The 23,565-nt window shown below is 38.2% G+C and overlaps 2 protein-coding genes across 2 annotated transcripts; one reads left to right on the plus strand and one right to left on the minus strand.

The window, feature by feature from the left end:
• Positions 1-8,957: 8,957 nt before the first annotated feature.
• On the minus strand, positions 8,958-9,699 carry LOC147292118 (small ribosomal subunit protein eS25y-like). The gene is made up of 2 exons (XM_086236757.1): positions 9,565-9,699; positions 8,958-9,449 (listed from the first exon to the last, which is right to left on the minus strand). Exons 1-2 carry the CDS (start codon positions 9,565-9,567, stop codon positions 9,126-9,128), a joined length of 327 nt encoding a protein of 108 aa, XP_086092883.1. The 5' UTR covers positions 9,568-9,699; the 3' UTR covers positions 8,958-9,125.
• Positions 9,700-14,297: 4,598 nt separating this feature from the next.
• On the plus strand, positions 14,298-21,181 carry TOPII (topoisomerase II). The gene is made up of 19 exons (XM_086236835.1): positions 14,298-14,878; positions 15,312-15,604; positions 15,687-15,753; positions 15,845-16,115; positions 16,200-16,399; positions 16,504-16,713; positions 16,841-16,954; positions 17,057-17,167; positions 17,273-17,437; positions 17,537-17,878; positions 17,983-18,116; positions 18,205-18,559; positions 18,652-18,838; positions 18,933-18,982; positions 19,074-19,508; positions 19,589-19,775; positions 19,882-19,952; positions 20,072-20,174; positions 20,501-21,181. Exons 1-19 carry the CDS (start codon positions 14,303-14,305, stop codon positions 20,956-20,958), a joined length of 4,329 nt encoding a protein of 1,442 aa, XP_086092961.1. The 5' UTR covers positions 14,298-14,302; the 3' UTR covers positions 20,959-21,181.
• Positions 21,182-23,565: the final 2,384 nt, after the last annotated feature.

The raw sequence follows: 23,565 nt of genomic DNA on the forward strand, positions 1-23,565 counted from the left end.
AATGTTATCACCATCCCTTTTATAGAACAGAGTGTGATCTGCCAAAGCTTGCCTAAAGCCATACTTTCTCATTGAGTAGCTAAACCTGCCAAACCAAGCCCTCGGCGACTGCTTCAATCCATACAACGCCTTCTTCAGCTTGCATACTTTACCTCCTTTTGGTGTAAATCCTGGAGGAGGATCCATATACACTTCCTCTACCAGATCACCATGAAGAAATGCATTCTTCACATCAAACTGTCGTAGCGGCCAGTCCAGATTAACTGCAAGAGAGAGTATGACCCTAACAGTGTTCATCTTGGCTACAGGGGCAAAGGTCTCTTGATAGTCAATCCCATAAGTCTGGGTGTAACCCTTGGCTACTAGTCTAGCCTTGTACCTGTCCACTGTCCCATCTGACTTATACTTCACCGTAAATACCCACTTACACCCTACTGTCTTCTTTTCTCGAGGTAACTCGACCATCTCCCAAGTAGAGTTCTTCTGGAGAGCCTCCATCTCCTCTACCATAGCATTCTTCCACTTGGGGTCTCCAAGGGCTTCCTGAAAATGACTAGGAACAGACACAGAAGACAACTGAAGGGCAAAAGCTAGATGAGATTTAGACAACCGATGATATGAGATGAAATCAGACATTGGATAAATGACATTAGAAGATGACTTGGAAAAACCAAACCTATCAGGTTCTTTACGATCACGAAGAGGATATTTCCTACCCTGACCACCGACTTGTAAATTCAAGTCAGCAGAATCTGAAGCTACAGTGGTAGGATCCAAATAAGAAGAATCTGAAACTATAGGATTAGAGTCCAAATCATTATCAAAGGTTATAGGAGAAGAGACATGTACCTCAGAATTAATCTTGGAAGAGTCATTCGATGGCATGGTAGTATCATCAAGAGAAGTACTGGAATCAGAAGGAGGCACGGCAGTAGCATCTTTGTTCCTTCTTGTATAGTGTTTTTGGAACAACTGTGCTGGCCTTTCACCCCTACCTTCTTCAGGTTCGGATTCAGTCTCCATAAGATTTGGGGTATTAGAAATCTCCCCCTCACCCAAAGTAGCTGAATCCTCCCCCTTACCTGAAATCCACAATCTTTTTTCTGCCAACCATAATTGTTCCTCTTCCTTACTATTAATCTCCCCCGGAAGAGGAATCAAAGACACATCCCCAGAAAAATAAGACACTCGTTCACAGAATTGAACGTCCATAGATACATAGTATTTGCCCGTAGGGGGATGAAAACACTTATATCCCTTTTGGGAATTAGAGTATCCAAGAAAGACACACCGAATAGCACGTGGATCAAGCTTATCCCTATGAAGAGAATGAACATGAACATAACACACACAACCAAAAATCTTAGGACAAAGATTAAGGGTAGAAGGAATAGAGTGGAACCGTGATAACATCCTCAAAGGAGTTTGGTAGTCAATGATACGGGCAGGCATTCGATTGATAAGAAAAACAGCAGTCATGACAGCATCTGCCCAGAAACGTTTAGGAACATGCATAGTAAAACATAAGGCCCTAGCTACCTCTAGGAGATGCCGGTTCTTACGTTCTGCTATACCGTTCTGTTGTGGTGTGTAGGCACACGTTGTCTGGTGAAGGATGCCATGGAGTTTGAAGAAATCAGCAAGAGACTGATTCACAAATTCAAGACCATTATCAGAATGAAAAACCTGAACCTGAGTATGAAACTGTGTGACAATCATTTTGTAAAATTGAGGAATAACATGGATAACGTCACTCTTAGACTTTAGCAAATACACCCAGCTTACCCTAGTGCAGTCATCAATAAATGAAACAAAGTATTTATGACCCGAAGCAGACGGGGTAGAAAAAGGACCCCAAACATCAGTATAAACACAAGAAAAAGGTTTCGAACTTTTATTGGAACTGAGTTTGAAAGGAACACGATGATTTTTAGCATAAATGCATTGTTCACATCTTAAGCTAGAAATAGAAACATTGCAAAACAACTTAGGAAATAAACGTTCTAAGTAGGCAAATGAAGAATGACCTAAACGACAATGCCATAAAAGAATTTTTTCCCTATCAGACCTCTCTCTCTCTACGTGAAAGCCGCGACTAGATTCGGATTGCAATGCCGTGGCCCCCTCCAAGTAGTACAGACCTCCTCTCTCCTTACCAATGCCAATCGTCGTCTTCGTGAGATTGTCCTGAAACACACAATGAGTAGAATGAAAGGTTACAGAACAGTTGAGACGCTTGGTAAGCTGGCTAATAGAAAGAAGGTTATTAGAGAGAGTAGGTGCAAGTAAGACAGAAGACATGGAGAACGTGGGAGAAAGTGAGACATTCCCGGCCCCTGTAACTGGCATGGGAGTCCCATCAGCAACCTGAACAGACTTAACAGGTGGAGATATTAGAGAATCAAACAAGGAAGAATTACTAGTCATATGATCAGTAGCCCCTGAATCAATAACCCAAGTGTTATTAGCAGAAGAAATAAAGGCTAAACCAAAATTACCTCCTTGAGAAGACACTCGTGAGACATGAGAAGCAGAAGAAAGAGATGTGTCAGCAAGGGCAGCCTGAGAAGATTTCTTGTTCTTCCTCTCAGCTTGCTTCAGCTTATACCACTCCGGGTAGCCATGCTTCTTCCAGCAAACGTCGACGGTATGTCTGGTACCATTGCAGTGAGTGCAGCGACGAGTAAGAGGGTCAGATGGACCATAAGTAGGAGCAGGAGGTGAGGCTGACCGAAGGCTACCCTTCTGGACTACCAGGGCTGATGCCTCAGAAGAAACTTCAGTTCCCATTGTAACCCGTCGTTGTGCTTCACGACGAACCAGTGAGTATGTCTCTTCCAGGCTGGGCAAAGGAGAAGTCGCCAAAACCCGACTGCTAACTTGATCCAAACTGTGATCAAGACCTGCAAGGAACATATAAACTCTATCTTCGGCGATGCGCTTCCTTTGCTTTTCAATATCAGCCGTACACTCCATGTCATTAGGCCTCCGATAATCTAACTCCATAAAAATGGAGTTCATCTCATTGTAGTATTCTGTGAGAGTCCGACCATCTTGACGTAGCTGAAAAGTTTTCTTCATCAGTTCATAAACTTGAGAAGAATCAGAGACATCCAAATAGCTCCTCTTAACAGCATCCCAAACCTCCTTTGATGTTCCACACTGAACAAAATGAGACATAAGGTTAGGTGTCATGGAATTAATAAGCCATGATTTTACCATAGCATCCTCAGCTTCCCATTCATCATAGGCCGAATCATCAACAGCAGGCGCAACTTTCCTTCCAGTAATATAGCCTTTCTTTTTTCTACCTGCAATATGCATCTCTAGAATTTTTGACCAAACACGATAATTTGTACCATCCAATTTCATATGGATTTGAGAGGAATTATCCTGAATGGTCACAGCAGTTGGCATCTTGCTGTCAGGAGTCATTTTTCCGTCAGACATATCAGATATGCTTAATTCTGTTAACCAGAAGGGTGAAAAACAGAAGTTATAAAAGTCACTGATTTAAAAAACAGAAATCACAAAACCAGCCACGCAGAAACAACTTCTGGACCCTGTGCAATCTGGGTTCTGTTATAAGCAGAGAACAGAAACCACTTGTTGGAACAAAGGATCGGCGTCAGAAAGAATCGTGGAAGGATCGGCGGCGCTGCAGGCAGGAAGGATCGACGGCGCTGCAAGCAGGAAGGATCGACGGCGCTGCAAGCAGAAGGGATCGACGGCGTTCCTGGATGGCGGTGGCGTCGTTATCTGGGCAGCGTCGTCGTCGTCTGGGCGGCGTCGTCGTCAGCTGGTCGTCGTCTTCTGGGCAGCAGCGTCGCCAACTTCTGGGTGGCGTCGGCGTCAGCTGGTCGTCGTCTTCTGGGCAGCAGCGTCGCCAACTTCTGGGTGGCGTCGGCGTCTGCTGGTTGTCGTCGTCTTCTGGGCAGATGAATGTAGGTACAGAAAATACTAGTATTTGTATTTTCTAAGTATTTTGTAGAATTTAGGGTTTGCTTTCAGCAAGAATAGAGATTAGGCAGCGGAAGAAAAATCTTTAGCCATCAGCTCTGATACCAAATTGAGAATTATAATTAGGCTGAATGAATAATCTTCATTATACTGTGTATATTTATACAGGATACAAATACCAAAGATGGTAAGTCAACTATACAATTAAAACTGCTAACTTATTGCTAATTGACAACTAATTACAGCTAATACACGCTAACTAAAGGCAATAAGATTTGATAACAATCATGGGTTATCATAGTCAAACACAAATATTATCCTCAAGCTAGAACAGCCACCCCCCTGCATAGTTACAATTTTTTTCATTATTTACACAACTAAATGATGTTTGTTTCATCATTTGCTTCACTCCCAACACTCGCGTGCAAGAAGGCTTTTCCCTTACACTTGAATTTAGTGGTGATTGCATAACCAAATAAAGTATTTTATCCAAAAAGCATCAAAACATAAACTAAAACCAAAATCTATATGATGTATTCCTAATAGTCAGTATTTGATTCTTCATACAGATATCCTAAACTCAACAAAATACAAATTGTTATCATGAAAGCTCCAAGCTTAAAGAAAATGAAAATAATGTCAGAGTAAATCATTGGCTTAATAGCTTCAAACCCCAAAAATCAAATTCACCAAAAATTGATTACCAAGAACAAGAGGAATGAGGATGGTTTATTTCAAAAGGCCCACTTGTAAACAGGAAAATCTATAGCTGTCTTCTACTTGTGCTCCTCCTCCTTGAGCTGCATTGCTTCACTCACACTGTTATATCCTTTTAAGTCACTTGCAAATAAACTTCATTTTTCAGCCTGATACATCTCTTCATAAGGCTTTTTCTCTTATGCACTGAAGTTCTTCCACGTGGTCCCCAAATTTTTTGAGATTTCCTTAATTCTTAATCTCATTTCCGATGTTTAAACCATAAAGAAGGGCTGCCCTTTTCCTTTTAGGGAACACCTTCTATTTCTTGTCATTCAGTTATTGAACGATTGGGCATGCCACAGTGGGTTTGAATTCCTTCAACTTCTTCCTTTTCAAGCTCATTTGCAAAGGTATCAAAATAGCAAATACAATTGATGCCACAGTGTCCCAAAACTCTTCTTGCTTTGCGATTCTTTTAAACAAATAACAAATACAATGATTAGAACAAACCTAAGTTCAAAAAGTTGCTTGTGAGTACCTCAACTTTCATTTCGTGACAACCATATATCTCCATCAACTTTTCTGTCTGTCAATCTGTTAAGGACCTATGTTACACGCCACATAAACAAAAAAAATAATAAAAAAATTAATTAACCTCAAAAAATGAAATAATTGAAAAAAAAAAAAAACACAAAAAAATTCAGCAATTCACCCCCAACCCGCAACCCATCTCCCTCCCCACCATCTCCACCCTCACCTGCAAAAAAAAAAAAAAAAAAAAAAAAAACAAACCCAGATTCAACCCCAACTCACAACCCTCCCCTCCCTCCCAGCCACCTACCCTGCCGTCGAACCCACCACCGAAGGCAACCCCAACCCACTATTGATGGCAACTCCTTACCTGACCAAAAAAAAAAAAACAAAGGAAAAAAAGAACCCAGATTCAACCCTTAACCCCACCACCCAAGACCCCACAGATGAGAACTCTGAAGGTACAACGAGACTCAGAGCGACGAGGGAAGCAAAACCCAACCGCTCCGGCATCCCAACTTCGCTGGAATAGGCAGATCGCCGCTGGAGGTTGTAAAGAAGGTGAGGAGGATTGCATTTTGGAAATACTTCATAAGCATTTGCTGGGGTTGTTTGTCGTGTGAGAAATTATATGCCTAAAACAACAGGAAAGCCATTTATCTTGAAGGCTAGAATCCATATTATGTAGAGAAAAGGCTCGCTAAGAAGAAAATTGAAGTTGTATGTAAACTTTTTTTTATTCTTTTAACCCTGTCAAATTCTTTGGCCCAGCTGCCAAACATTATACCCTTTGTATTGACAAAAATTTATATGTAAAATTACACATCCTATAAATATACCATCATTTTTCTGTAAGATGATCGATTTACAAAACTAGTATTTAACTTGATGTTATGATCTTGACAGCGGGAGAGCAAACCAAATTACAGTAGACAGTAATCAACAAAATCTTTATTGAAAATTCAAACACTTGGTAAATTAGTAACTTGCCATCGGTGGTCGGTTCGGCGGCGGGGTGGGTGGCTGGGAAGGAGGGGAGGTTTGTGGGTTGGGGATCTGGGTTTGGTTTTTTTTTTTTTTTTTTTTTTTTGCAAGTGAGGATGGAGATGGTGGGGAGGGAGGTGGGGCTGCGGGTTGGGGGTGAATTGCAGAAATTTTTTTGGTTTTTTTTTTTTTTTTTCAATTCTTTCATTTTTTAAGGTTAATTGATTTTTTTATTAATTTTTTGTCTATATGGCATTTTTTATAAGCCATGTCAATGTGCCACGTAGGAGCTTAACGACCTAACTAGAGGTGTCAAACGGGTCTGCCCAACCCGTTTAAGTTGAGCCCATCGTGCTTTCGTGCAGTGCTTGGGTCGGCCCATATAGTTAAGACCTAAGCCTAGTACTGCCCACGGCCCGCGGGCCATTCGTGCTCGTGTCGTGCCTTAAACGGGCAGGCCCACGGACCTTTTTTTTATTTTTATTTTTTAGGGTGATAAAACTAGTCTCATGATATTTTTTCTTATTTATAATTAAATATTAACATTATTTGTCATGAAAACTGAATATTTTTGTTGAAAAGTTCTTTAAAAATGGAAAAAAACAATGTTAAAATAGTCGTGCCTAATTCAGGCTCATTTCGTGCCCGTGCTTGGCCCGTGTCGTGCTCGTGCCGTGCCGTGCCCGATAGGCTAAAAACTTTGGCCCGGCCCATTTAATCGTGCCGTGCCGTGTCATGCTCGGGCCAGCCCGACCCATTTGACACCTCTAGACCTAACAGACAAAAAAATTGACGGAGATACGTAGTTGTCACGGAATGAAAGCTGAAGTACTGACGAGCAACTTTTTGAACTTGAGGCATGAACTTGAAATATGGTGCATACTTAAGGTACCTATTTATAATTTACTCTTTTTTTATTGTATTCATGGACAGAATAGAAAGTTTGGAAATTTTTTTGATGATTTAACAGAAAAATAGATATCATGTGACAAATTGGCACATATTGATAACTTCAAGTGGTAAATTAGCAACAAAAAAATTTCGGTGATATAAGAGCACCACCCCTAGGCACTATAGTTCAGGTGGTATTTGGGTAAAAAAGCCTTAATTTAATGGGAAAATACTAACTAGTAACTTAGCCTGATGATGTTCTTTGCAAACAAATTATAAGGTGCCTCGCTTCTATAGTGTCTGTTCACCATCCGATCACAAAAATATATACCAAGCAAGTTACACATTGCAAATCAAAGTCATTTACAGATGGTGTAAGAAATACGGGTTTGAGCTCATATGGTATAAGAATTCTGGGTTTGAGCTAATATTCACTTGGAACAAAAAGCTCAAGAATTGCAAGAAAATTTCACAACTCCGTAAATTAAGACTCAATACACAGAAAAACTCAAAAACATGTGTCCTTTCAAATACTAGACCAGAACAACATCAACTCCATTGCAAAAAACAATTTTTCAATAGTCAGATCTTTACAAAATCCAAAATTTCATTGAACCAAACTAAACTCACACCATAATCCCATCAACATAGAAGACGGATTTATTTTCTTTTGATAAAGGTTGGACATGCGACAACATATCAGTGGCTGGTCAGACCACATAGACTGGTGAGGCAGTCCCACTGAACTTCCTCATTGAGAAAGACCTCTTACAACAATGGAGAACCAATCAACCTAGCTCAGGGCTTGTCACAGCATCCATTACCAAGCTCAGGGCTTGTCACAGCATCCATTACCATTAGAGACGAACGAACCAACAACCCTAATACCCCTATTTGCTTTCAATTAACCGACCTAATACCCATGTTGGCAATCACATTGCCATGAGTCAACTCTCAAGCAAATATAGGGGCCTAAACTAAAATCCCAAAAGCAAAAAACTAAATGCAAATGGCTCGACAAGACGGTGGAAACAAAACCAGCAAATAGCAAAATACAAAATAGAAATAGGGACTACATTCCTGGCTAGCCAACTTGTAGCAACCAGTAATAAGGCTTGGCTTGAGTTATTTGTTTTATTTCAAAATCCTAGGACACAAGGTAACAACAACTATAGCAGATTTTTCCATATTCAATCCCATATATGATTCAGCATCCAAACCAACTTCAACAAATGAAAACCAAGAAAATCAAGAATTAATGCACACTTATATATATATATATATATACGATAAAAAGAAAATAAGCAATTTCATCATCAGATAAAAAGAAAACCTAGAAAAGAAAAAGAAATTCTCCTATTACTATTAGAGAGGAACGATCCGACAAACCAATACGCCTATTTTCTTTTGATTAACCGACCCTAATGCCCCTATTTGCTTTTGATGCCAGTTCCACGAGAAGAAATCTTCTTGTTCAAACAGGGGCTAAAAGCAGCAGAAAATAAACTAAACAGGATTGTGTAGAAGATGTTGGCATTCACATTGCCATGACTCAACTCTCAAGCAAATAGAATGGGGGCCTAAACTAAAAACCCAAAAGCAAAAAACTAAATGCAAATGGCTCAACATGACAGAAACCAGCAAATACCTAAATGCAAAATAGAAATGGAGACTACATTCCTGGATAGCCAACTTGTAGCAACCAGTAATAAGGCTTGGATTGAGTTGTTTGTTATATTTCAATATTCTGGGTCACAAGGGTAACAACAACTATATCAGATTTTTCCATATTCAATCCCATATATAATTCAGCATCCAAACCAATTTTCAAAAAATGAAAACCAAGCAAATCAAAGATTGATGCATATATATATATATAAGACAAAAAGAAAAGCAGCAATTTCATCATCAGATAAAAAGAAAAGAAAATAAATTCTCTAGGTTTTCAATATAAGATTGTAAATTGAAAATGACACAATGCTGCTAAATAGTCCAAACGAACACAACACTAATAAACAAAAGTAGCATTGAAAATAAATTGTCAAAATGAAATTGATGACTTAGGTGTTGGTGGCCCTAGTGTAGATCTGCTGGCTGGCGTGAGAGGAGACCATCCTGATCAAGCCACGTGCCATCAACTCCCTGATGGCCTTCCTGGCGAGCGAGCCGTTGATCCTGAGACGGTCGGAGAGGATGGACGGTGTGATGAGCTTGTACTTGGGAGCTTCAGTCAAGAGCTTGTCGTAGGTGCCCTGGTCGAAGAGCACCATGTTGTTGACCTTCTCCTTTTGCTTCCCTTTGCTCCACTTCTTCTTCTTCTGCTTCCCTCCCCCAGACTTCGCCGGCTTCGACGACGGCGGTGGTGCCTTGTCCTTCTTCGGTGCCTGCAATCATTGCAATACGATTCAATTCACAAACAAACAAACAAACCGAGAATCAATGGATTCATATCGATCTCAATCTGTGAGGAATTTGATCGAGTTAGGGTTTTGTGCTTACCATTGATTGGATTAGAGAGCGAGAGACAGACGAAGTGACAGAGAGAGATGGGAGAGGGGGCTGCGAGAAGTGAGAGAGATGGGAGGAGTTGGGGTTTAAAGAAACGATCTTTAGCTAGGGTTTCCTCAAAGGGATAAGATGACAACGTTTTTTATTTTGGGCCAGTTTTAGGTCCATTAAATTAAGCTAACAAGCCCAGAGGCCCAAAAAAAAATTGAGTCAACTAGCCCAGCATATGCTAAAAAATTGGGTACTGTTAATAAAAACTATATGTACATTTTTATTAAACATGTTTCTAATTTACAATTTTTTTTACAGATTTAATAACATATGCATGTGTATTGGTAAGACACAATTAGAATTCATAGAATCTCTTAATGAAAAATATATTATAAGATGGCCACGGCAGTCACAAATTTATTTGTTTGCTTAAAGATTATTATCACTCACTATAATACAACAGATGATTTTGATCACTATTAAGTTTTTGGATGTAAAATATCATTGGACGCAACTGTATATTTTTTTTTTGGTAAATTATAATTTAATACTTTAACTTTATTTCGGATTTCAAATTAGTACCTCAAGTTCAAAAAGTTGTAATTTTGTGCTTTAATTTTTATTTTATTTTTAATACCTCTGTTAGATTTTCTGTCAATCAGCTGTTATCTTTAATGACATGGCAGGGATATGGTCATCTTTTCATCCTAGTTTTGTCCACTTGAACTCTAATTAGCCACCTAAGCTGCCACATGTAAAAAAATATATATTTTAATATTTAAAAAAACTTTAAATTTAAACAATTTTTTTTTGTTAAAAACAAAAATCTTCCAACCCACCATCTCTCTTCCAGACTCCCTCACTCTCTCTGCAACTCTCTCCCCAGCTGTCTTCCTCCTCTCTCCCCCGCCCCCAAACCCTCCTCCTCCCTACCCCTCCCCGCGTCCACCTCCCTCCGCCTCCCCTCGTCGGCCTCCCCCAACTCCTGCAACTCTCTCTGGCGAGTTTGGCCGACGATCTCCACGGCAAAGGAATCCATCGCCTTCCTCCCCTCTCCCTTCTCCTGTTCTTCATCAACTTCAAAAGCCAACAACGACGGAGTTCTAGGCGAGTTTTTTTTTTTTTGTGGTCAAGATCTGGGCATTTTGATTTTATTCTTGGGTATATGAATTGGTATTTGTTTTCTTGGTTTTATTCTTGGATTTCTAAAACAGGTGATATTGAAGATGGTCTTGTTGAGTTGCAGGCGGGTTTGGACTGGAGATGGTAGGGGTTGCTGGAGATGGTAAAGGTTGCTGTGAATGGCATGGGTTGTTGGGCGAGATGGCAGAGGTTGTGGAGGAAGAGGAGGACAAGAGAGATGCGGCTGAGAAGGGGTTGCCGACGCGAAGGAGGAGGTTCTCGGCCGGTGGCCGGAGAGGGGGAGGGAGGTTGGTAGGTTGGGTGGCCGATGGGGGAGGCGAAGGGAAGAGGGTTGGGGGCTGCGGGGTTGCTAAGCTCTCAGCCCTCTTTTTGTTTTTTGGTTTTTTTTTATTCAATTATTTTTTTCTATCATTTTAAAAGTTTAATTGGGTTTTTTTATTAATTTATGTCCACCTGGCTATTTTTAAAAGCCAAGTCAATATGGCACATCATCGCCACATCAATACTTAACGGACTTTCTAATAGTCAGACTAACGAAGATGTCAAGTTGACACGAATTCGAAGTTGATGCATGAAATTGTAACTTTTTGAACTTAAGGTACTAACTTGAAATTCGAGGTAAAGTTGAGGTATTAAATTGTAATTTATCCCTTTTTTTATTACAGGAGAGGGGGGTTCGAACCCGGGTGTGTAGGGAGGAACTTTTATCCTCGGCCAACTAGGTCAACCCCAATTCACCATTGGACACAACTGTATTGATCATCATCCAAATAATAATTATATAGGTCTGTTGACTACTTTTAAGTACCAAATTTCAATAGTTTTTTAGTTTTGATATCAAAATTTAATAGCATTTTAAATTAGGTATTAGTTGAAAAACAAACATAATAATATAGAAAAGGACGCTATAATTCATAAATATTACATTACATGCCACTACAATAAAAAAAATATAGTCAATTACAAATAAATCAATAAAAAAATATTAGGTTTTTGTTTGACTGTTACATAGTAAAACGGCTTAGGGTTTAGCTCCTCTGAGACCTAAACTCTAAGCCATAAGCTCTGGAACTTTAATTCTAAACCCTAAACCTCATTTATATACCATGCATCCTATTTCTATACCCTAAACTAAATTAAGGGCAACATTGTAATTTTATGCTCACAAGTATAATTACACTACATTAGTCAACTTCCAAGACAATATAAAAGGCTTAAGGACAAAAATGTCAAATGGAAAGTCCCAAAACAAAGGGGCCTACATGTTTGTTACATAATCTAAAAAATTACATTTAAACTTGGTAATCCAATTGAAATATTATATGGTTTTCATGTTATTCTAAAAAATTATTACGATTTGATATTTAATCCTAATTTTCTATAATTATATATATGAGAAAATTTGTAATTAAAAAACGGTTGCGAAAAATGTAGAAAAAGTTGTCCCTTTCACAATGTTTACTCAAATACTAGTAAATACTATAACTTATTTTGAGAGTGTAGAAAAAAAAAAAAAAAAAAAAACTCCCTCAAATTCTCAATACTCACCTTCTTTATGTAATTTGTAAAATACCAATATCAAAAAACAATAAGAAAATAAGAAAATAAGAAAATTAGGATTAAATACCAAATCCTAATAATTTTTTAGAATAGCATGAAAACCATATAATATTTCAATTGGATTACCAAATTTAAATGTAGTTTTTTAGATTATGTCACAAACATGTTGGCCCTTTTGTTTTGGGCATTTCCATTTAACATTTTTGTCCTTGAGGTTTTTATATTGTCTTGGAAATTGGCTAATGTAGTCTAATTGTACTTGTGAACACAAAATTACAACATTGCCCTTAATTTAGTTTAGGGGTATAGAAATTGGGTGCATGATATATAAATGAGGTTTAGGAATTAGAGTTTAGAATTAGAATTCCAGAGTTTATGGCTTAGGGTTTAAGTCTCGGGTTTTGGGCAGAGCCCAAAACTCTACCCAAAACCCGAGACCTAAACCCTAAGCTGTTTTGTTGCGTAACAGTTAAACACAAACCTAATATTTTTTTTATTGATTTATTTGTAATTGACCATATTTTTTTATTGTCGTGACATATGATGTAATATTTGTGAATTATAGTACTCTTTACTATATTATTATGTTTGACTTTTCAATTAGTAACTAATCAAAAATACAATTAAATTTTGGTATCTAAACTAAAAAATTAATGAAATTTGGTACTTAAAGTCAACGGACCTTAAGAACATCAATTTTTTTTTTAAAGAGATTTTTTGAATAAAAAAAAAAGTGAAAACCAACACCCATTGTGCCATCCCTTGCCGACCTCCTACCACCTTGTCACCACCCTTGTCGTGTGGCGGTTGGGCCCCATGTGGTTGGTGCTCTCTTTCTCTCTCTCTTTCTCTTTCTCTTTATTTCTTTTTCTCTCTCTCTCTCTCTCTCTCTCTATCTTTCCTTCTGCCTCTCTCTCTTTGCACCTCCCTTATCGGACAGAAAGGGAGGCCGACAGGGACAGTATGGATAGAGAGAGAGAGAGTAAAAAGAGAAAGACAAAGAGAGAGTGGGAAGGATATGCGCTATCAGCCAGCGGCGAGGATGACGAGGTTCGACAATTGGGCGAAAAGCTGCAGATGGGTGGCTCGGGTCTTGGGCTATGTTATTGGGTTTTTTTTAGTGTAGTATTGGGTTTTTTGGAAATATTATAATATTTAGTGAGAAATTATAAAAAATAAAACAATAGGGTTATATAGTGGGAAATGAGTGTGTAGTGACAGGTGACTAGTGAGAATGAGAGGGTCATATAAGTTAGGAAAATATTTGGGTCACCCCTTGGGGGTACTCCAATGTCACCCCTTCCCCCAAAATAACAATTTTGGTAATGTCGGCGCATGATCGGAACCGTTCACTTTTTATATCACCTATTATAGATCATTTTTACAAAAAATCAAATCAATCGGAAATCGTTTGGTTATATAACTATTGTCAATTAAGTAGAAAAAATTGATGGTTTTCAATTAAAGAGTGATTTTTTGACCAAACCATTGATTTTTTCTATTTAATCAACAACAGTTATATAATCAAACGATTTCCGATTGAGTTGATTTTTTTGCAGAGATAATCTATAATAGGTGATTTAAAAAGTGAACGGTTCTGATCATGCGCCGGCATTATCAAAATTGTTATTTTGGGAGGAGGAGTGACCTTGGGATATCCTCAAGGGTGACCTAAGTAGTGTCCTATAAGTTATATAAGAACACTCAAAGAAAAAGATTCGAAAATAGAAATAAGGCTGGGAATATTGCCAGATAAAGAAATTTCTGGATGCACCATTTCCTTGAGGCAACATTGAACCACCATTCACCCGATCCCCCCCTCTCCTCCATCATCCATCGTCTGATCCCAAACTCGAACCACAGCCGTCCGATCCCTCTTCAAAATTTTAAAAACTCCGCGCCCAAACCTCATGCGTTCAAATTCAAATCCCAACTGACCGTTACACCTTCCCTATAAAACCCCCAATATCTCTTTCCTCCCCATTTTCCACAACAGCCGTCGTCTCTCTCAGTCCCAAAGAAACGTTTTGTTTCAATGGCAGTCGAAAAGAAACGTCCTCTCCAAACCAGCACCAGCGAGAACATCGCTCCGGCTCAAACCACCAATGGCCAAGGCAAGAAGACGATCGAAGAAATGTACCAGAAGAAGAGCCAGCTGGAGCACATCCTGCTCCGACCCGACACCTACATCGGGTCGATCGAGAAGCACACCCAGACTCTCTGGGTCTACCAAAACGATGAGATGGTCCACCGTTCCGTCACCTACGTACCGGGCCTCTACAAGATCTTCGACGAGATCCTCGTCAACGCGGCCGACAACAAGCAGCGCGATCCGAAGATGGACTCACTGAAAGTCACCATCGACGTCGAGCAGAACTGCATCAGCGTCTACAACAACGGCGACGGCGTGCCGGTGGAGATTCACCAGGAGGAGAAGGTCTACGTGCCGGAGTTGATCTTCGGGCACCTCTTGACGAGCAGCAATTACGACGATACGGTGAAGAAGACCACCGGTGGACGCAATGGTTATGGTGCGAAGCTTACGAACATCTTCTCCACCGAGTTCGTCATTGAAACCGCCGACGGCAAGCGCCAGAAGAAGTATAAGCAGGTATTATACTTGTGAGATCGTGCTTTAGAGTTTTAACATATGGTGTGGAATTGAGGAATTATGCAGTGTTTGAATTGTGAGAATGTTGTTCTTGATTTTGTTATTCTGCTTAATTAGGGTTTATTTGTGTAATTTTTTGTTTGTAAAGTGGTTTTTGATTGGTAATCTGTGATTTAAATTAGCGATTCTTTGTAGTTTTTGTTGAAATGGGGGATTTAGTGTTCCATAATTAGAGCGTCAATATCGGTTTCTGTTTAACTAGGGTCTAGGGTTTATAATCTTGAATTTAGTATCCAGTCTGATTATTATTATTTCTTAAATGCATAATCTGATTCTCGTTTGGCTTCTATATATGAGGTTTGAGTCAATTGTTAGAGATATCATGTTCATTTATGTCAATTGATAAAGAATAATTTGATTCCTTATGATTCAGGTGTTCTCTAACAACATGGGGAATAAATCTGAGCCAGTCATCACCAAGTGCAAAGAGAGTGAGAACTGGACCAAGGTTACATACAAGCCTGACTTGGCAAAGTTTAACATGACCCATCTGGAAGATGATGTGGTTGCATTGATGCAAAAGAGAGTGATTGACATGGCTGGATGCCTCGGAAAGACTGTCAAGGTTGAGCTGAATGGAAAGAGGGTCCCTGTAAAGTCATTTCTTGATTATGTTGATCTCTACTTACAGTCTGCCCGTAAATCTAGAGATGATCCCCTTCCAAGGTTCTCCTTATGAAACTGTTGGTTCAGAACTTTTCTTTTCCTTTTTTGGGAATTTGCTCACTGTGTGTACTCATTTTGTCAGGATGACAGAGAAAGTTAATGATAGGTGGGAGATTTGTGTGAGTCTCAGCGACGGGCAATTTCAACAGGTGCTTAGAAAATTATTTTGAATTAGAGAATTACAAAGTTTTGAACACTTTAGAATTGTGAGTCTCATGTTGGTGGAATTCATTTTACCAGGTCAGCTTTGTGAATTCAATTGCTACAATCAAGGGTGGAACTCACGTCGATTACGTTACAAATCAGATCACAAACCATGTGATGAATGTTGTAAATAAGAAGAACAAGAATGCGAACCTCAAAGCCCATAATGTGAAGAATTATCTATGGGTCTTTGTCAATGCTCTTATTGACAACCCTGCATTTGATTCCCAAACAAAGGAAACTTTGACGATTCGCCCAAGCAGTTTTGGTTCCAAATGTGAACTTCCACCAGAGTTCTTAAAGAAAGGTATGTAACATTAGCTCACTTGTTCAACTAGAATACTAGATTCAAATGCTCAGACTTGATTTTCATATACTGATTATTTTGCAGTGTCAAAGTCTGGAATTGTGGAAAGTCTTCTTTCTTGGGCCAATTTTAAACAGAACAAAGATCTCAAGAAAACTGATGGAACAAAAACAGAGAGGCTTCACAATATCAACAAACTGGAGGATGCTAACTTAGCTGGAGGGAAGAACTCTGAAAAGTGTACTTTGATTTTGACAGAAGGAGATTCAGCTAAGGCTCTAGCGGTAAGTTGTTATGTTATAACATAATTAGTACATTTGCAAAACAATTTAATTAGTTTTGGCTTTTGATAATAGATTAAGTGATTAACAGAATTGGTTCTACACAGATGGCGGGGCTTGCTGTTGTAGGTCGGGACCATTATGGTGTTTTCCCACTGAGAGGTAAATTGCTCAATGTAAGAGAGGCAAGTGCCACTCAGGTCAGGGATAATGAGGAAATCAAGAATATCAAGAGGATTCTTGGACTGCAGCAAGATAAAGAATATACCACTATTAAATCTTTAAGATACGGTCATCTAATGATTATGACTGATCAGGTTAAATGCCTCAAGCTTCTTTTGTTTTGGTTGATTTCTTGTTTGAAATTCTACATGCAACTTTAACAGCATATCTCCATCTTTCTGATCACTGAGAGAAGTTTAACATATATGGTTGGTTGTATAGGATCATGATGGCTCTCACATCAAAGGGCTGTTGATCAATTTCATTCATTCATTCTGGCCATCACTGCTAAAAATTCCATCTTTTTTGGTTGAGTTTATAACTCCTATTGTCAAGGTTTGTTTCTTGAGTCAACTAGTTTGCTTAGCAACTTCAATATAAGTCTTCACATTTTTTTTTTTTGAAGGACAGCTATAATTTCTATTCTGATCTGTATAGGCAACTCACAAGAATGGGAAAGAACTTGCATTTTATTCCATGCCAGAGTATGAGGCTTGGAGGGAAAGTTTGACGGGAAATGCAAGTGGCTGGACCATTAAATACTATAAGGTTGGTGTTTTCAGTTTATGTAAGTGAGGAATAGATAGATGCCTGAAATTGTGTCATACTGTCAGAAATATTCTTATTCTTCTACTTACTTCCCTGTCCTTTTAGGGGTTGGGAACAAGCACGTCAAAGGAAGGGAGAGACTACTTTCAAAAGCTTGATATGCACAAGAAAGATTTTGTTTGGATAGATGAGCGTGATGGGGAGGCAATTGAGCTTGCTTTCAGTAAGAAGAAAATAGAAGAGAGGAAGAATTGGCTTCGGCAGTTCGAGGTGGGAAGTTTTGGCAGTTTAGATATACATTTGTATTTGAAAATGATTCTAATTTCAAATTTTTTTTAATGGAAACCTTTTAACTTTCTGTATTTGCAGCCTGGTGTTCATCTTGATCAGAAGGAGAAGCTTGTAAAGTACAGTGACTTTGTTCACAAGGAGCTTATTCAGTTTTCCATGGCGGATCTGCAAAGGTCAATTCCATCCATGGTTGATGGCTTGAAGCCAGGTCAAAGGAAGATTCTTTTCTGCTCGTTTAAGAGGAACTTTATAAAGGAAGCAAAAGTTGCCCAGTTTTCTGGTTATGTGTCCGAGCATTCAGCCTACCACCATGGTGAGCAGAGTCTTGCCAGTACTATCATTGGAATGGCACAGGATTATGTGGGCAGCAACAACATTAACCTCCTTCAACCAAATGGTCAATTTGGTACTCGTAATTTGGTGAGATTAACCACACATGTCACTTGTTTAAGAAGAATTGAAGCTCATTATGTGTAACTTTATTCTGAGATTTTTTATTTACATTTATATTTTGCTTCTTTTAGGGAGGAAAAGACCATGCAAGCGCTCGTTATATATATACTAAGCTTTCTCCTATTACAAGGTTCCTTTTCCCAAAGGATGATGACAGACTTCTTGATTACTTGAATGAAGATGGGCAATCTATTGAGCCAACTTGGTATTTTTAATTTTCCTTTCTGTAGAAAAATAATATTGCATTTAGATTAACAAATATGGTGGATATATCTGATTTGTTTGTTATATAGGTATATGCCAATTATACCAACGGTTCTTGTCAATGGTAGTGAGGGAATTGGGACTGGATGGAGCTCCTACGTTCCTAATTATAACCCCAGAGACATTGTTGCAAATGTGAGGCGTTTGCTTAATGGCGATGCAATGGTGTCAATGGATCCATGGTACAGAGGATTTACAGGAACTATTGTGAAAAATGTTAAGGAATCTGGCATGAGCTACACTGTATGTGGGATCATAGAGGAAGTGAATGAGACAACAATCAGGATTACAGAGCTGCCAGTCCGTAGGTGGACTCAGGATTACAAGGAATTTCTTGAGTCTATCTCTCAAGGGAATGATAAGGCCAAGGATCCTTTCATTGAGGTAAAGTCACCAAAATTCTTGACATTTTCAGTATACTTCAAAATGTGTTCCAGATCATTTTGCGTTTCTAATTGAAATTATGCATGCTGCAGGGTTTCACACAGCATAGTGACCATAGTACTGTAGATATCCTAGTCCACTTGCCTGAGGAGAACTTGATGGCAGCCATGCAGGATGGATTGCTGAAGAAATTCAAACTGACCACCAGCATAAGCACGAGTAACATGCACCTGTTTGACGCAAATGGTGTTATTAAGAAATATGACACTCCAGAACAAAGTATGAGTTAACATAATTTGTGTGGTGGTTTGGTTAACGCTTTAGTTTTACAATTATATAACCAAACCCTCTGTTTGTCCTTTTCTTTCTGCAGTTCTTGAGGATTTTTTCCAGCTAAGACTTGAGTTCTATGAGAAAAGAAAGGTGAGGCCTAATATTAGTAAGCAAATATTTATATTTTTGGCACTTTCCCATTGGGAGACAGCTATTAACTGACTTTCTATCATGCATACAGAGAGTGCTATTGGAAAACCTTGAGATGGAATTGTTGAAATTGGAAAACAAGGTTAGATTTATCCTTGGTGTCGTAAATGGAGAGATCATTGTGAGCAATAGGAAAAGAGCTGATCTATTCCTTGAGCTCCAACAGAAAGGTTTCACTCCTTTCCCTAAGAAAACTAAGGCAGTTGAGCCAGAGATTGCTGGGGCTACTGAATATACAGAAGAAACAGAAGAGAACTCAAACTCTGAGGCTGTCAGTGCAAATGGAGCACGGATCAGTGATTACGAGTATCTAATATCCATGGCAATTGGAACCTTGACCATTGAGAGGGTTCAGGCCCTTTGTGCTGATAGGGATAAGGTCAATGAGGAGGTTGATGATTTGAGAAATTCAACTCCAAGGTCATTGTGGTTGAAAGATCTTGATGCTCTTGAAGTGCAACTCGATGTATGTATTAAACTTGTCTTTCACATTTATTTGTTTGTTTTACTTTTTAGCTTTCATGTCTGATATATTATATATATCAGGAACTGGAGAAAAGTGAGGCTCTGGCAGATGAGGCAAAAAGAAAAGCGAGAACCCAAGTGAAAAATGCACCTGCTATTAAGGCTAAGCAAGCACCTAAAAACCCACGCAAGAATACTAAGAAGGCCAACAATGCAGAAACTGTTGGAGACAGTAGGGAAACATCTTCCAGTTCTACAATGGAAATGGGTAAAAATCATGGATTCGATAAAAGCTTTCATGTGCGCACTACAATAATTAGTTTACTTTTGGTTTATGTATTTATTGAACTAATACCATCTGCTTGCTTTACCAGAGAAAGCTCCTGAGTTGGTGAAACGGAGAGGTGGAGCAGCAGGTCCAAAGAAAGCTCCTCCTGCTAAGAAGGTCCATGTTGCTCCTATATTGTTTTATTTTTTATGCTTCACCTTTTCATGGATCATCATGTCCATGTAGCTGGAACTTATGCAGTTTTTTTTTATTTTTTAAATTTAATCCACAAGCAGGTACAATCCGCTGTAGTTTTGAGTGATGATGACGATGATGATGAAGTGCTTGAGCTGAAGGAGCGACTTGCTGCCTATAACCTTGATTCATCTCCTGACAAAGGTACATGTTATATGTGTATTACACTTTTTGTTCTATTTTCTTACAGGATTGCTGCAAGAAACGATATTGTTCGGATTAATCTGTTGTAGCGTAGGGAAAGTAATAGCGTGTCAGGAATGGAAAGAGAATGGAAAACTGTCTGATATGCTTAGGAGTTTGATTATATATTTTTTATGATAATGTTTTCCCATATTTTCAATAATTGAAATTATAGTTAATGATTACTGTATGTCATCTAGCATTAACTTACTGTATGTCAGACTAAAAAGTCCTCTTTCCTTTCTACTCTCATTAAGTTGTGAATTAACTGAGTTATACTGTGACAGCCATTGAAACCGAAGTGCCACAAGAACCAGCACCAGCAAAGAAGGGGGGGAGAAAACCTGCTGCAAATGCAAAGGCACCTAAACCCCCCGCGGCAGCAAAGAAGAGAGGTGGTGCAGCAGCTAGCAAGCAGCAAGCTCAAGCATCAGGCCAGAAGCTGTTAACTGACATGTTGAAGCCTGCTGAAAGCTCCGGGGTTTCACCTGAGGCAAAAGTGAGGAAGATGAGGGCATCTCCCTTCAACAAGAAGAGTGGTTCTCTGTTGAGCAGAATTGGTTTGGATGATGAGATGGCTGCGAGTGAAGAGAAGTCGGAGTCTCCTTCTACTGAAGAAGTTGCACCAGCAAGAGCTAGACCTGTGAGGGCGAATCGCAGGCAGACAAGGTATGTGTTGAGTGACTCTGAGAGTGAGCAGGCTAGTGAGGACTCTGATTTTGATGCTAATGAGGACTCCGAGTAGTAGTTTTGTTGATTGTTGAGAGTGACTGGGAAACTTGATATGGGAATCATAGCTCATTCCCCTTAGCTTAGACACATTTGAAGTTGTTGCTTTAGTGTTTGAACTGAAGTGGTAACCAAGATTTCAAAATCTTATCATCAAGCTGATAACCAAGATTGATGGTTTTATTATCCAGTTTTATTTGTGTTGTAAATTTGTAGATCTTCTAGACTTCTCTCAAGTATGCATGTACATGATGAATTTAAGCACCAACATCCATAGCCAAAATTATTGTATGGTGTAGCTTATATACATTGCAAAGTATCGCTCCATTTACCAAATTTTTATCACCAAATGATAAAACAACACTTTATTTTTCCAAATTTATTTGTTTTTGACGAGTAAAATTTTCGTATATATCAAAGCATCATTTGGTGAAAAATTTGGTGGGCCGAGCATTATAATGTGGAAGCATAGGTAATTTGACTAATAAAAGTGGTTGGGGCAGGCTTTTTCTTTTCTTTTTTTGTTGCTTAAACCAATGCATAAGCTAAGCAGTCATTTTCCAAATACCTTGTTGGCTCTATAGTTTTTAAAGGCAAGGTCTTGTGCAGTTTCCCAACTCTTCGAAACAGTGAAATGTTAAAAAGCAAGTCCATGGGTTTATTTCCAAAAGACAACGGCTACACTTGGGAAGGTTTGGCTATTGAGTTATGTTTGGAAGCAAACGACTTTAAACTAGAGTATGTGTAATGGTTGAGGGTCAATGTCAATTCAATTTAAGTTTTATTGATTCCACAATTTTGTTACAATGATTCATGATGTCAATTACATAAGTCAATACCTATATGTTTTTTAATCATTTTTTGTACATTCTCTTACAAATTAAAATCTATAAATATAATTATTTTAAAAATTATACCATTGAAAATATCTCACTAAAATTATTCAAATGAGCCCAATATTTAATTTTTTAAATAATTTTAAATTACTACAAAAAAAATTCAATTTCGACCAAAAAAAATGATAAGAGTGAAAATATGGGAAGAGTTTCGACTAGGGGTGGGCACGGGATGGAGGGGGACGAGACTTATCTCATTCCATTCCCATCTCATGATTTGAGTTCGGGATCGGTACGGGATGGGATGAGAGTTTTGGGATTATGGTACCATCTTGTCCTGTACCAAATTGGTTCGGTATGAGTTCGGTACCATCCCGATCCCAAACAAAAAAAAAATTCAATTGACTGGTTGACTACTTTGCAATGTATAGCTGCACAGAATACTGGACATGCATTGATTAATTGTGAATAAATGGGTGTCAAAATAAGTAGCAAAGATTATGAAAACAGAAGAGTTCAAAAGCCTATCACATATGTTCCCTATTGCTTGTACAATTCGGTTGTCTGACAGTGGTGTTACTTAGGAAGAATTGGGGTTAGTGTTATTTATTGGGCTATGAAAACAAGTTAAAAAATGAATTAGGCTTAGTGTTATTTGAGCCCATTAAATGAAATAAATAAATTTTTAATTAAATTTTAATTAATCGGTATGGGATGAGACCATCTCAGTATTGAACCTTCAGAACCAATCTCATCCCGTTTGAAATCGGTACGGTACGAGATCAGTACAAGATTTGAAAACAGAAAAACGGAATGAGACTAAACGATATAGAATGACACGAAACAGTATGGTTTCGGTATTTTCGATTTTAATGCCCACCCCTAGTTTCGACAAAAAAAAAAAGAAAAAGGAAGAGTTTCAACTAATCAGAAGTCGTCAACTATACACTCTCTCCTCACATGCATCTTATTTTTCAAATGGGTTCAATTTTTTCTTGACATTTGTGAAGTCAATTTCTTGACTCAATTCTTGACTTTTGACACCTATGTCAATTTCTTGACTCACTTGAAAATTTTTGTTTCAAGTGAAAGCATGTAATGTGTATGAATGATTTCCACCAATCTACTCTTTCTAAGAAGAGAAGAGCATCATTTGCTTTTTTTTGTTTTTCTTGTCTTTTTCTCAAAATTCAAATCTTAGCCGTTTAATTTTTATTAACAATTTTAGTTTTTTTAAGAAAAAAGTTCAATTCAAGATATTTGTTGTAAAGTTAAAAGAAAATCATCTGTTTGGATTCCGTTTAAATGAACTTTAAATGAATGAGATTTGAGGAAATATAAAGATAAAGAGAAAAATTTTAGCCGTTTAAGTTCATTTAAACTAAATCTAGCAATTCGTCTTTTTTATTAACAACTATGGATCTTTTAGAAAAAAGTTAACTTAAGAGATTCGTTGTAAAGTTAACAACTCAATCAAATTTGTTCAGATTCCGTTTAAATGAACTTAGAATAAATGAAATTCGAGGAAAAAGAGAGAAATAAAAACGGAGTTAAAATAATTTTTCTTTTAACTAAAATCGTAGTCGTTTAATTTCGTTTAAACAAAATCCAATGGCTCATTTTTCACCAAGAGAGAAACACTTACTTTCTTAACTATTACTCTAGATTTTTGAAAAATAAAATCAATTTTTAGAGATCCACTACTCAGTCAAAACCTCAATCAAGAAATTTAATGAATGAGATTTGAGAAAAAGAAGAGAGATACCAAAAAAGTAAAAGGATCAAAT

The sequence above is a fragment of the Dryas octopetala genome, chromosome 3, assembly GCF_963921425.1.
Source record: "Dryas octopetala chromosome 3, drDryOcto1.1, whole genome shotgun sequence".
Taxonomy (NCBI): Eukaryota; Viridiplantae; Streptophyta; class Magnoliopsida; order Rosales; family Rosaceae; genus Dryas; species Dryas octopetala.

Coding starts and splice junctions, on each gene's coding strand:
- TOPII (XM_086236835.1), top strand. CDS start 14,303: ATGGCAGTCGAAAAGAAACGTCCTCTCCAAACCAGCACCAGCGAGAAC. Junction 18,839..18,932: donor ATATGACACTCCAGAACAAA/GTATGAGTTAAC, acceptor TTCTTTCTGCAG/TTCTTGAGGATTTTTTCCAG. Junction 19,776..19,881: donor CAGTTCTACAATGGAAATGG/GTAAAAATCATG, acceptor TTGCTTTACCAG/AGAAAGCTCCTGAGTTGGTG.